The sequence below is a fragment of the Marmota flaviventris genome, chromosome 13 (genome assembly GCF_047511675.1).
Source record: "Marmota flaviventris isolate mMarFla1 chromosome 13, mMarFla1.hap1, whole genome shotgun sequence".
In the NCBI taxonomy this organism is placed as follows: domain Eukaryota; kingdom Metazoa; phylum Chordata; class Mammalia; order Rodentia; family Sciuridae; genus Marmota; species Marmota flaviventris.
Window position 1 is genome coordinate 85748564 of NC_092510.1, and position 12169 is coordinate 85760732.

The 12169-nt window shown below is 42.6% G+C and overlaps 1 protein-coding gene across 1 annotated transcript in view; it reads right to left on the reverse strand.

Moving 5' to 3' along the window:
- Tnc (tenascin C) overlaps positions 1-12169 on the reverse strand; it is an 85633-nt gene that overhangs the window by 21106 nt on the left and 52358 nt on the right. The window contains exons 16-17 of the mRNA XM_027949423.2: positions 4569-4841; positions 2749-3021 (exon numbers count right to left, since the gene is read on the reverse strand). Coding sequence (XP_027805224.2) covers positions 2749-3021; positions 4569-4841 — 546 coding nt within the window. The remainder of the gene's footprint in view (positions 1-2748; positions 3022-4568; positions 4842-12169) is intronic.

Sequence of the window (12169 nt, forward strand, 5' to 3'; positions counted from 1 at the left end):
TGGGGGAGGGTCACACACTTATGTGTCTGTGGACAGGGGTGGGGTTGGGGTAGATAAACATTTCTGGGTCCTCACTCGGGCACCCTGGGTAGACCTGAGGAACCTCCAGAACAACACAGTGAAGTCCTCTTAGTCAGTTGCTGGGATTTCTTCCTGCTCTCTGCCCATTCTTGGGGCCCTGGAGATGGTGCATGGAGGCATGTTGGCACTAAACTTCCTGGAGGAGAAAGAAGTTTCTCTCTAAAGGGGGGTCCAGACTGTTGTAAGGAATGGCTCCAACCACAGAGAGGAAGAGAAGCCATTGTAAGTGCAGGGACAGAGAGAAAGAAGGGGTGAGAAAAGTAATAATGTAAGTGTCCATCAGTAGGGGATGGCTAAATAAATAACACGGATGGGCTTACCTCTGACATCTATTAATAAATAAGAAATGCCTGGGGCAAAGCATGGACATGTGGTAATGTGTTAAACACTGTGCTCCTTAAAAAGGGTAAAAATACTGAATTTATGTCAATTCTTTTCTATTTATATATTTCCAGAAGGACAAGAAATTGGCAACAAAGGTCGTCTTTGGACAGAGCCATAGGGTTCAGGAACACAGCTGAACATGCTTTTTCACTTAAAAAATCTGAACTGAGTATTCCACTAAAAATAAAATTTACATTATATCACCAAATATCATAATAACTAGTGCTGCTAGTCTGGGCAAGGAAAATCTGTTTACACACTCAACATCCACAATCTCAGCTAAACCTTGTGGCTAACCTGTTGAGTTGAAATCCATTTTCCAGATGAGGGGATTGAAGCTGAGAGAGGAAAGGGCACTTGCCCAAGGTCACATGGCTGGTAAGAAGGAGGAACGTGATCAGAGTCCAGGGATCTGCTGGAGACCACCAGCTAAGCACTAGGGTAACCACTGCCCCCTCTGCTGCTCCTGGCACTTGGGGTGGGCAGCTTCTGCTCAGGGAACAGGTCCTTGTAAGTAAGCTAGCTGTCGGAAAGGAAGGAGGAGGGCAGGACATCATAGAGGAGCGTTCACAGTGGTGTGAGGGAGGCAAGAGGAGAGGAGAAAGAATGAAGTGGGAAAAGGGGAAGTGTTTGCAGCTGGCAAGGGACAGGTGAAGCTAGAGGTCTGCTGTGTTGGAGTCACCTCCCCTGCCTTCTCCCAGTCCCAGGGCACGGGCATGTGGGCATACGAGGGCACATACGTGTGTTCCCCCCAACCCCTTTTCTCTTTCTCCTCTTTGGCTGTGAATGCCAAAGCCCCAGAGAGGGAAATCTACAAGAAGTCCTTCCAGAACAGCAGAGCAGGCTCTGCTTCTCTTTGTTCTTTTTTTTAAAAAAAAAAAAAAAAAAAGCAGCTCATGATTATTCATTCTCTCTCCCTCTCTCATCGCAGGGTTTCTAGAAAAAAAAAATCAGCAAAACAAAATCAGAGATCAGAAGTAAACTTTGAAGAGCTGTGTTTATAAACCAAGGTCAAAAATCAGGCTCTGTCTCTGATCTGGAGCCATTTTAAAGGCAGTCACGGGGAGGGGCGACTCTGACCTGCAGGGGTTGGGGGGCCTCGCGTGCACAAGGAGCAGGGTTTTCCTGTCACTAGCTGGCTGCCTGGACCCCAGCATGTCTATGAGTACTGATCCTGATTTCCCTTAGTAGTTTGTGGTAGTTTATTAGATCTTGAAACTTGACATAACAAAATACCCAGCTTTACCCCAGGAAAAGACCATTTGGGCTCGTGCCAGGCTCTGTGCCTCTCAGAGAGGACAAGTATGTATACTCATTGGTTTTCTGTGCTCCAATCTCTGTTACTTAGCTAACAGTACTAAAAGAAGCTGGTGGTTGGGGTTCTACTCCAAATCTAGCTGTGTGACCTTAGGCAGATGGCTTCACCTTTCTGAGCCTCATATTCTTCACGCACCCAAAGAAGGGGCTGAGCTGTGCCATTTCTCAGGGCTCATTTACTTCCCCTGAGAGTCTTTCCTCTGGCTACTCATTGAAGCAGCTGTCCCCGTGGGATACTGTTTCTGCATCTCCCTGTTTCCTGAAAGAATTCGACCCACCTCCTGTAGGTCTTTCCTTTTCCTTCTAAAGAGTCATTTAGTCTTAGTATTATTATCAAGAGTCAAGTTATTAAAGCTTTTTTCTTTTTTCCTCCTTGACAAGGCTTACGTGGGAAAGGGTTTCATTTCCCCCTCTCAATGGCTTTTAGAGTTGCTGAAAGAGTTGAATAGCGCTTCATGAAATGAATCCAGCTCCTGCCCCCTTCCTTGCTGAGCCTGGTACTAATTACTCACAGGCAACATTTTATAAATATGAAGCCTCACAGGAAGAGGTGCCACTTCTCCATTGTTCCCCACCTGGTGCAAATTGAACACCTAGTGCAAATCAAACGTTGGACCAGAGAACAAGGAATTGTATGCCTGGATACGATACAACGAGGTAACAGGCAGAAGGCAGAGTCTTTGCAACTTGAAAGATGTGATAATTGCAACTACGGATGCTGCATCGGAGACAATATGACAGCTGTCTTTCTCCAGCCCTGGGTGTGCCAGGCTCTCTGCTATGGACTTTACATGAATTATCTCACTGAGTCCTCACAACCCTATTAGGTAAATGGCATTGTGCTGTAAAGACTCAGTTCACACTTGAAGGAGCTTGTGTGTGTCCAAAGCTCCTGTAATTACTCAGCCCTGGAGAAGGAGAGCCCCCGCGGTGACTCCTCTGTTCTCTCCTGTGTGTTTACAGTACCTGTTGTTGCTATAGCACTGACTGGCTGGGAACGCCTTCCATTGCTTATTCCATAGAGTTCAATTTCGTATTCAGTGGCCTCTCTGAGATTTGTTATGTCCCTGGTACGTTCATGGGCAAGGAGGATTATTTCCTGCGGCTCAGATTGCTTTTTGGTATCTCTGATTCTGAGAACAAAACTGTCGAAAATCCCTTCGTCAGCTGTCCAGGACAGACGGAAACCGTCCGGGGTGGCATCTGAAACCAGAAGGTTGTCAACTTCTGGTTCAGCTTCTAGAGGGGGAGAAAAAAGTGGAAGAAGGAGGAAAGAGAATATCATTTAGCAGCCATCTCCTCTCCTGCAGGGGTATCAATAGGCAGTGCGCCCCGACTTTCAGACATAGAAGTGTCCTGAGATACAGAAAATAAAATCATCCGACATTAACGAGTCTAGTAGGGCTGGGAGAGGGGAGGGCTGGAGCGGACGCGGTCAGAACAAGCCAGGCAGATGCTCGCATGTGTGAGTTCTGTCTGAAAGCACGTCTATAAACCCACATCTGGACTCGGCACCGGCCCCTCCCGTGCATTACTAAATAAGTTCAGAGCCAGTACTTGTTTATGTTCGCTCTCCGTCTTCCAGTGGCTGAGTGCCCATCTGCTATGAGACCTTTCTCTTTTCTTTTTGAAAAGACAAATAAACCAGCATTAACCATCTGTAGAGCTGCCCAGGATGACTCTGATACACTTCCCTTGAGCCCAAACAAAATGGTTTTTTAAATGCTTGGGTCTTTTTATGCTCTATTCTTGGAGCCGACTGATTTACTAAAGAAGGCTCCTACTCTTGATTTTCTTGTTTGTTGGACTTCTGTTCTTTCTTGCTATTGGAACCATCAGATAAGCGTTCAGATTGTAGAACTGAGGCTTGGAACCTCTTGAGATATATTGTTTGGACCCAGGGGTTCATCTTGTATTGCCTTCACTAGAAAAAACTCAGGATCAAGGTAAACTTGGAGCTGGGTTTCCCAAAGTGTGCTAAAATCCAGTTATGCCTATTTGATCCTCCTCCTTAAAAGATATTCATTGTCAAAGAAGTTTGGGAAATACAGCCCTCTGGGAAATATACCATAGGCTATTCCACAAAGCCTTGTGGGCAAGGATCCTGTCTGACTTGAACTCAGTGCTTCCAAACTTATTTGAACATGCAATTCCTTCACCAAGCAGGACCTTCGAATGGTCTATGGAGCTACTAATCTCTAGAAATAGACTGTGAGAAACATATAGGTTTTTGACTGTTAAAATTGTTAATGCTATATTTCTCTAGGAATTTTAAATTTTGAAGAGATTATGGATTTAGTTCTGTGTTAAAAAATCTTTCTGATGTTAGCATTTACCAATGTGATAAGTTCCAATTTAGTGTTCCAATGACGAGACCACTAGGTGAGTTGGTTAGATCACAGTTAAGACTTCGAGATGGTAAAGGTTTTGAATATGTTTTTAAAATATACTCACTGGTATATTTTTTCTTTGAGAAGGCGGAAATGTAACTGGGGACCAGCCAGGATGATCACAGGGAGGTTGATACAGAGTAAGCACACAAGACCAGGCTAAGGGACTGGGGACACGAAGAGGGAAGATTTCCACCTTCTCGTTCTGGGATGGGAATGAGGAGTGCTCATTAGATGCATAAGACAAGGGGAGGTGTGGGAGGACACGAAAGAACAGGCCACATCTGTGGATTAAGACGGGAATATGGACAAGGAGGTTAAAACCACGGTGACGCTGTAGACAGATGACACGGGGGGCCATGGAGAGGAGAGAATGGCTCACTTGAGTTGAAATACCTGTAGTGATCTCAGCCCTCAGGGGCTTGGTTTGGTGCCCTTGGGTGAAGCCAGAGACCATGACCTCATAGCCAATGCCGGTTATGAGGCCTCTAAGCTCCAGCTTCCTCTGGGTTCCTGAAAGTGTGAATTCCTGGGGGTCCAGAAGCTTCCCAGAATCCACCACCGTGACTAGAAAGCTGTCAAAGGCATGCTCCGATGCCATCCAGGAAACTGTGAACCCGTAGGGATTAATGTCGGAAATGGTTAGGTTTTCCAGAAGGGGCAAGGCCTCTGAAAGAAGGGAGGGGTGAAAACAACTCAGGTTAGCAGCAGGGACTCTGCCGTGAGAGCACAGGTTTCCACGCACACCAGAGACACCCGCTCCGTCACTCACTGTGTTACACACTCAGAAAACAAATGTCCAGGAAGAGCTTCCTGGGGCCAGAGAGTGTTACCTAGTAGGATGCTCTTAGCAAGTCTATTAGGTGGGTATCACTCCCATATCACAGGTGGGAAAACTGAGTTTCAAAACAGTTGAATGACTTGCTCAAAGTCACAAGCTATTACGTGATGGAGCAGGGTTTCCAGCCTAGTCTGATTCCAAAGACCACGCGCATTTCTGTCTATTCAAACAGGATGTCTGTGTTGGGTTAGGACTCCTTTATCTCCTGCTGTTTCTGATTTTGAAGCAAATTAACTTTTTTCTGCTTTCTTTTTTTAAAGTATGTTCCTCTTTTACTTCGTAGGTTTCTATTTTACTTCGAATTCACATTTTATTTCTAACTCACATTTTGAATTAAATCACTTAGGCCAATCAGAGACACATCTTCATTAGCGATTTTTTTTAATGTGTCAAAATTAACAATTTGAGGTTATGGTCCAATAAGAAATCCTAAGATTTGATAATTCTTTTGCTGCTCATTTTCTTGGGTAAAGTTAGAAAACAAGGACATATCTGGACCTTCAACAAGTTTTACCATCCTTTGTTTATTCATTCACCAAACATCTGTGCCCCAGGTGCTCCTAGTTATCAGTTGCCCAGGGGTCTTTTCATGCACAAGGGTGATACAAAGGGTGAGCTTGTATCAGCTAAATTTCTATGGATACTTCTCAGCTGAGGGGGTTTCACATTCATCATCCTATCTGTCCCAATGATATTGTAAGGTAGACACATTGCCACCTTACCCCTCAATCTCCAGGACATCTAAGGAAAGGGAAAGGCTATCACTTTCTCCAGAACACACATCTGCAAGGTGGTAAGTGGGGTTCCAGCAGGGTCTTCTGACTCCCAGTTCTTTCCATCTGCTCAGGCTGCTGTCTAATTAGTACTCCTGTCCCCAACCTCCGCCCTAGTGCTGGCAAGTCCTGAAGCACAGGAGGACCAGTGGGAAGGCCAGCACCTCCTCTGCAGTAAGCAGCACTGTGTAATGCTGAGCATATTGATCTCTGAGCAGAGGGGGAAAGGGATGGGAATCCCACAGCCAAGGCTGTTTTAGTGCACCTAGTTTAGATCTTTCTTGTCCACTGTGGCTAAATGGAAACTTTCAAAGAGATAAATGACCTTGCGCTAATGCTGACAGTCTAATTGATGTAATGTTTAAAAAAAATGCTTAAAAAGAAATGTTTGGTGACTGAATGAAAAAGTGAAGAAATGCCCCCATTCCCTAAGCAGAGAGTTAAATTTTGCTGTGACTTGGGCTTCCTGTACCTATTTTGCAACATTTGCTGTTTATTTTGAGGCATTTTCCCCCCATGTATAGATTTCCCAAGAATCAACTCTATCAAAGGCAAAGGTGAAATCACATACAGCGTCCAAATGACCTCTGCAAGGCAAGGGTCTCAAATTCCGCCTCTGAGTTTTATTTAGCGCTCTATTTGATAGCCAGCCTCTTTGCCCCTCCAAGCCATCAAAACAGTGAATTCCAAGGAAAATGAAGGCGTTCAGGCTAATTAGTCAATGGAGTGCTTGTTTTTTCAAGTCCCTCCTGTTCATGGTTTGTTCTTTTTAAATATACTTCTTTTAAAATGCTGAGTCTTTTCACATCCGGATTAGCAGAGACAATGCTGTTACTGGATCTATTATTGGGACCAGGTCTCCCAGCCTCCCTCTCTCCTCTGTTCTGTGGGAGGTCCTGCAAGGGGCTACAAGTAAGGGCCTGATGGCATCTGTAGCCATTCCCCTCCTCCAGGGCAGTGAGACGCTCACCTCACACATGCTCTTCCAAGCTCCTTAATGAATTACTAAGTTCTGCCTGTGCAGACTGAACTAAATAATTTAATTCACATTCAATAACTGGAGAGGATAGTAAATGCAGCCACGTTTTAATCTTACATTCAAATGTAAGATAACGAGGGTTCTCTTGCAAATGATAAGCAAATCATGACTGCATAGCACTAGTGTTTAATGGAGGCATGTTGGGCATTTTTTAAATTTGCTTACTTATTTGCAATGCTGGGGATGGAATCTAAGGCCTTGTGCATGCTAGGCAAGGGCTCCACCACTGAGCTACACCCAGCCTTGCGGGTTACTTTTGAGAACATGACTTTCCTCATACATTTGGGAGGCACCAGAAAAGACCTGACATCTGTATCACACCCACTGAGCTATATCCAGGTAGTTATACTGCATCTGCTTCATCCCTGAAACAGGCTACCAGAGGCACCTGTGGGTGTCCTCCTGCCTTACTTAGGGAATTGGGGTTCAAACATATAAGGAACTTGCCGAGGGTATGTAGCTAAGTAGATGGGGGCAGATTTAGAAACCAAACAGGCTTGATCTCAAATCCTCACTCTGCCAGGCCACCCTAACACCTCCAGGAAACTATTCAATTGTCCTTAATTAGAGCAATTTAGACCTGGGAAAGACTTGTTTAGTGTGAAAGTCAGATGGCAAAGTCTGTCTCCTAGAAGCTGTCATTAGTGGAAGACAAGAGACTTTAAAACATTTTCAAGCTGGGGATTTGGTAAATGCACACCATTTTTAGCCTTTACCATGGATCTGGGATAATATCAGTGTAGAAAATAGATAATCATTTCTTTATGTAGATCAAAGTGAAGTTAGAAGTCAAATTTGACAGATGGGTAAGATTTTAACTAAACTTATAATTTATCTGTCATTTCAGGGTGAATCTTCATCAATCTGCTGTATTTGTCAATTTTAAGAATAGGTTTCTCTCTTTCTTTTTTTTTTTTCTTAAGATAGATTATTATATTTCTAGGACAGATAGTTTATGAACTGCCTTATGGCATGATTTATGGACAAAATCCCTGTCATAGGCCTTTACTAACTTAGAATTTATTCGTTAGTCAGTGTCTCCCAACTGTGAATGTTACAGTATATAAAACTCCCTGAAAGCCTTACATAGCCATTGAGAACATGCTTCTGTTTCCTCACAGTAGCTGTGAAGCATCTCTCCCTTCTAGAAGCCTCAGCAATCTCCTCACTTAGAAGTTGACATGGGGTGTCCCGGCCATTATGAGTAATGTCATTTTGCAACCTATGTGTTCATCCATGAACGAGTGGATAAAGAAAATGTTCTAACTATATCTAATGAAATACCATACAGACTTAAAAAAGAAATTTTCACTTGCAACCAGGTGGATAAACCTGAAAGATATTATGCTAAGTGAAATAAGCCAGGCGCAGAAAAAAAATTCTACATGATCTCACTTATATGTGGATTTTAAAGAAGTTTAACATATAACTAGAGTATAATGTTAGTTACCAGAGGCTAGAGTTGGCAGGAGCAGGGAAAAGGGAGATGCTGGCCAAAGGGTACAAAGTCCAGTTTGACAGGAGGAATAAGTTTTAGTAAGCTATGGCACTATGATGACCACACTTAGTAGTGATACACTGTATATTTCAAAGTCATTAAAAAATAGATTTAAATGTTCTCACCATGAAAAGTAGGTGAGGTGATTGATATGTTCATTTTTTTAATTCAACTAAATCAGTCCACAACATATACATATATCTAAACACCATTTTGTACCTCATAAATACAAACAACTATTATTTTCCATTATAATTAAATATATGGAAGTTTACATTTAGAGCGTAGACTGCATTTGGATGGAATTTGCCTTTAGAATATCTATCTCTTTCCCCCTTTCCCTGTGTCAGAATTCCAGACAGACAAGTGAGAACCTCTGAATACCTGTAACGACAAAGGCAGTGAGGGGTCTGGTGGGGTCGCCAGCCCAGGTGGTCCCTGCTACACTGACGTCATAGCCAGTGTTCTCCACCAAGCCAGAGATGTGAGCTTGCTGTACATCTCCTGGGACTGTGACTTGCTGGGACTCATGCAGCGAGTGAGCACTGCTCACGTTGATAACAATTTTTGCAAAAAGCCCAGCTTGAGTGGTCCATGACACGTTGAAGCTGTCAGGAGTAATATTGCTAAGAATTAGCGTGCCCAACTGTGATTCTGGCTCTGAAGGCAAAGGAACATGGAGAGAGGGAGAAAGAGACATTATTAGAAGATGCAGAATATTTCTCCAGAATGTCACCACAGAACACAAATGTCTCAATATCTCCAAATATTTGCAGAAAAAAAAATAGTATGTTAGGCTAACATGCTAACCTTGATACTTACTAACATTGATTATAACAACAGAGTATACATTGCTTTTTTCTGCAAGTATGGATTTGTGTTCTTCTAAGTTATAGGCATGGCCATGTCCTTAGTCACATAAGAAGAAAAGCAGAGAAGCCATTAGAGAGATACATAAGATTAATGTAAGAGTATTAAGCTCCATTTTCCAAAGTCTGTAGTGGGACACTAGCCCTATAAGATGTTCTAAGAAAAGACAGATTCATGGTCATGAAAGCACTGTAAACACTGAATATTATATTCTATTGTGGAGACTCGCAGAGTATGTTAGCATCTGAAAGGCTCTAAAAAGCTGATTTTATAAATAAATGTATTTGATTTTGGTTAGCCCAAGCATTTTGTGAACTTATTGATCAATGATACCCCATCTCAGGCATATTCTTTAAACATCCCACAGAGCTAGAGTTCCACTGAGCAATGTTTTAGAAAATGCTTCTTTGGAGTTATCTTAGTCTTCTTTTGATCTATTAGGATTGCACAAATTAAAGGCTAATGTCAGAGAAATTCTGCAGTGGCATAGAAATCCAAATGTATGTGTTATAGAAAAGTCTGGATCTCACCTCAAATACCGCAAAGGTGAAAATGGCTTCCATTCTTGGTGGATGCGAAAGCCAAGGAAAACTTGAAGCTAAGCACTGCCTTTTCTGATTAGGAAATTTACTTACTACATAATTTTGAAAGATGGATGATTCTACCTGGGATAAGCTTCTCTTGTCCCTTAAATTCTGGACAATCAGTGGCAAGAGCCACTCATTCAATATAAGGGGCTTTATGGCTTCTTTCCACAGAAATGTAAGTAAGGTTGACCTCCCAAATGCTCATTTAACAAATATCACTAACACTAATATAAGTTTAACCCAGATTCTATATTAGAGTCAATATTCTGGCGGATTGAAACAAGTGGAACAGAATTTAGTGTTGAGAGAAGCAGACTATTACTTCTAAGGTCCTGGGTGTTGTTTTGCTTTAGCTCCAATATTTGGAGGAAAGAAGGTGCTCCCTTGGATAAACTGCAAAATTATACAGCATGACTTGATGCTCTAAGGTCTCTAAGGGTAAATAAGATCTGGCTCAGAAACAGAATATAGAGGTAAGCAATGACAAGGAATTTCCTATGTTATCAATTAGTTTGAGAAGCTAATAATGCTGTAGTTTTGAGCTATGGCACTGATAAATTTCTTTAACCACACAAAAGATAAAATTCTCCAAGCTCTGTTTTTTGCCTATATTTTGCTATAGAAGCAATATCCCAAATTAAGGATGCATTTTGGGATTATTCTCATGCTCACAGACAAAAACTGGTAGTACTAATATATTCATCATGCAGAATAAGATTTGGGTTCTTAAAGTTAGTTTTAGCTTCATCTGATCCCCAGAAGGTACAATTAAGCTCAAATGTAAGATTCGAGGAAAAACGCAGACAGAGAAGGCTAGTTCAGATGTGGTCAGTGTTTCATGCAAGCAAGGGGCATTTTTCTCCCACCATTTCTAACCCTTTGGAGTAATTCCTTGACATGCTGTCGACTTGCAGGAAAAGAGACATGTTCCAAAAAAATGCACTGAATATTCACCACATGCACCAAGACTTAGACAAGATGGTGGATGGAAAGAGGACTCTGACATTTCAGAACAGACATGAATGGGTGACAACACATGCTTGACAGAGTAAATGCCAAAAAGAGCAGTCTGTTGGGAATCCAGGCAAAGGAAAATCTCCAGAACAAGAAGAGACCACTAGGTCCTCTCAGGTGGTTCTTGGATTGTGACTTAGTATCTCTTCTTAGCCCACTAGTAGCACCATTATTTAAAATTCTGCTAGACAGAGACTGTAGATCATTCTGATCAAAGAATCAAAAATGACATGCACACCGTTTCTTTGCATACAACACAGGCAAACTTTGATTAGACAGACCACAGGCAGATGATAATGGGTGGCAAAGGAAAGGATTATTCAAGATCGGATGAAAGGATGGTTTAGAAATTCAAACAGAGCAAGTCAAGTTAACTCCATACACACAGACAGACTGGTGTTGGGGGGCGGGGCGAGGGCACTTTTAGAGGAAAGAGGTCAGATGCTGAAGTTCCTTAATTTGGGGTGAGTGCTATTTTAAAGCTTTCAAACTGTGACTTGGTTGGCTCTATCAAACTTGAAAAAGAACTCTTGGAACTAGGAGGATGAGAAGTGGGTTGACATTGGGATGTGATTCAGAGGAAGTTCAATGGCAAGTGAAGAACCCACAATGGGAAATACCTGTGGTTGCCTGGACCATCCGGGTCTGAGCACACTGCCCACCAATCAGCCCATGAAGGTGGGCTGTGTAATTAGAAGCAGCTTTGAGGTTGGTGATGACCGAGCATTGGGATGCCCTGGGCACAGAGCGCACCACTGTTTCCTGGGGGTGGTGAGAATTACTAACTTCTACAAGAAGGCTATCAAAGCCTGGCTCCTGGGCTTTCCGCAAGATGGACACACTGCCCCAGGTCACATTGAGACAGTAAGATGGCTAAGGAGAGATCTGGCTACTAAAGCAAGAAGAAAAGATACGAAAGCATTTCAATTTAAAACACTATCGTAGTTCAAGATCAAAACACATGAGGCTAAACCCATAACGTTTAGACTGTATCTTCCAGGAAAGTGACTTGTCTTGTTGAAAATCAATTTGAACCAAATTCATACGGTTGACTAATTTTCTCCCCTAGGATTTGTTAGATTGTAATCTGGCTGAGCTGGGAACTAGACAGTGCTGGCTCCTTGCCTTGACCACCCTGAAACCATATGAAGTCTCATGTAGAATGAGGACAGACCCTCCCTCAACCAGGGGTCAACTCAAGTGATAGATAATTATTGATGCTACAATGCTTGGATTTCCCCAGAAAATGGACCCTTAATTTATGAGCTACAAGGAAAAAGTTTCCAGAGTTTGTTCTCTAAATATCATTTTTGTTTTTACTTTGGGACGTCTTAGCTTACCTACTAAGAGAATGCATTATCTGAAATATGCTAAG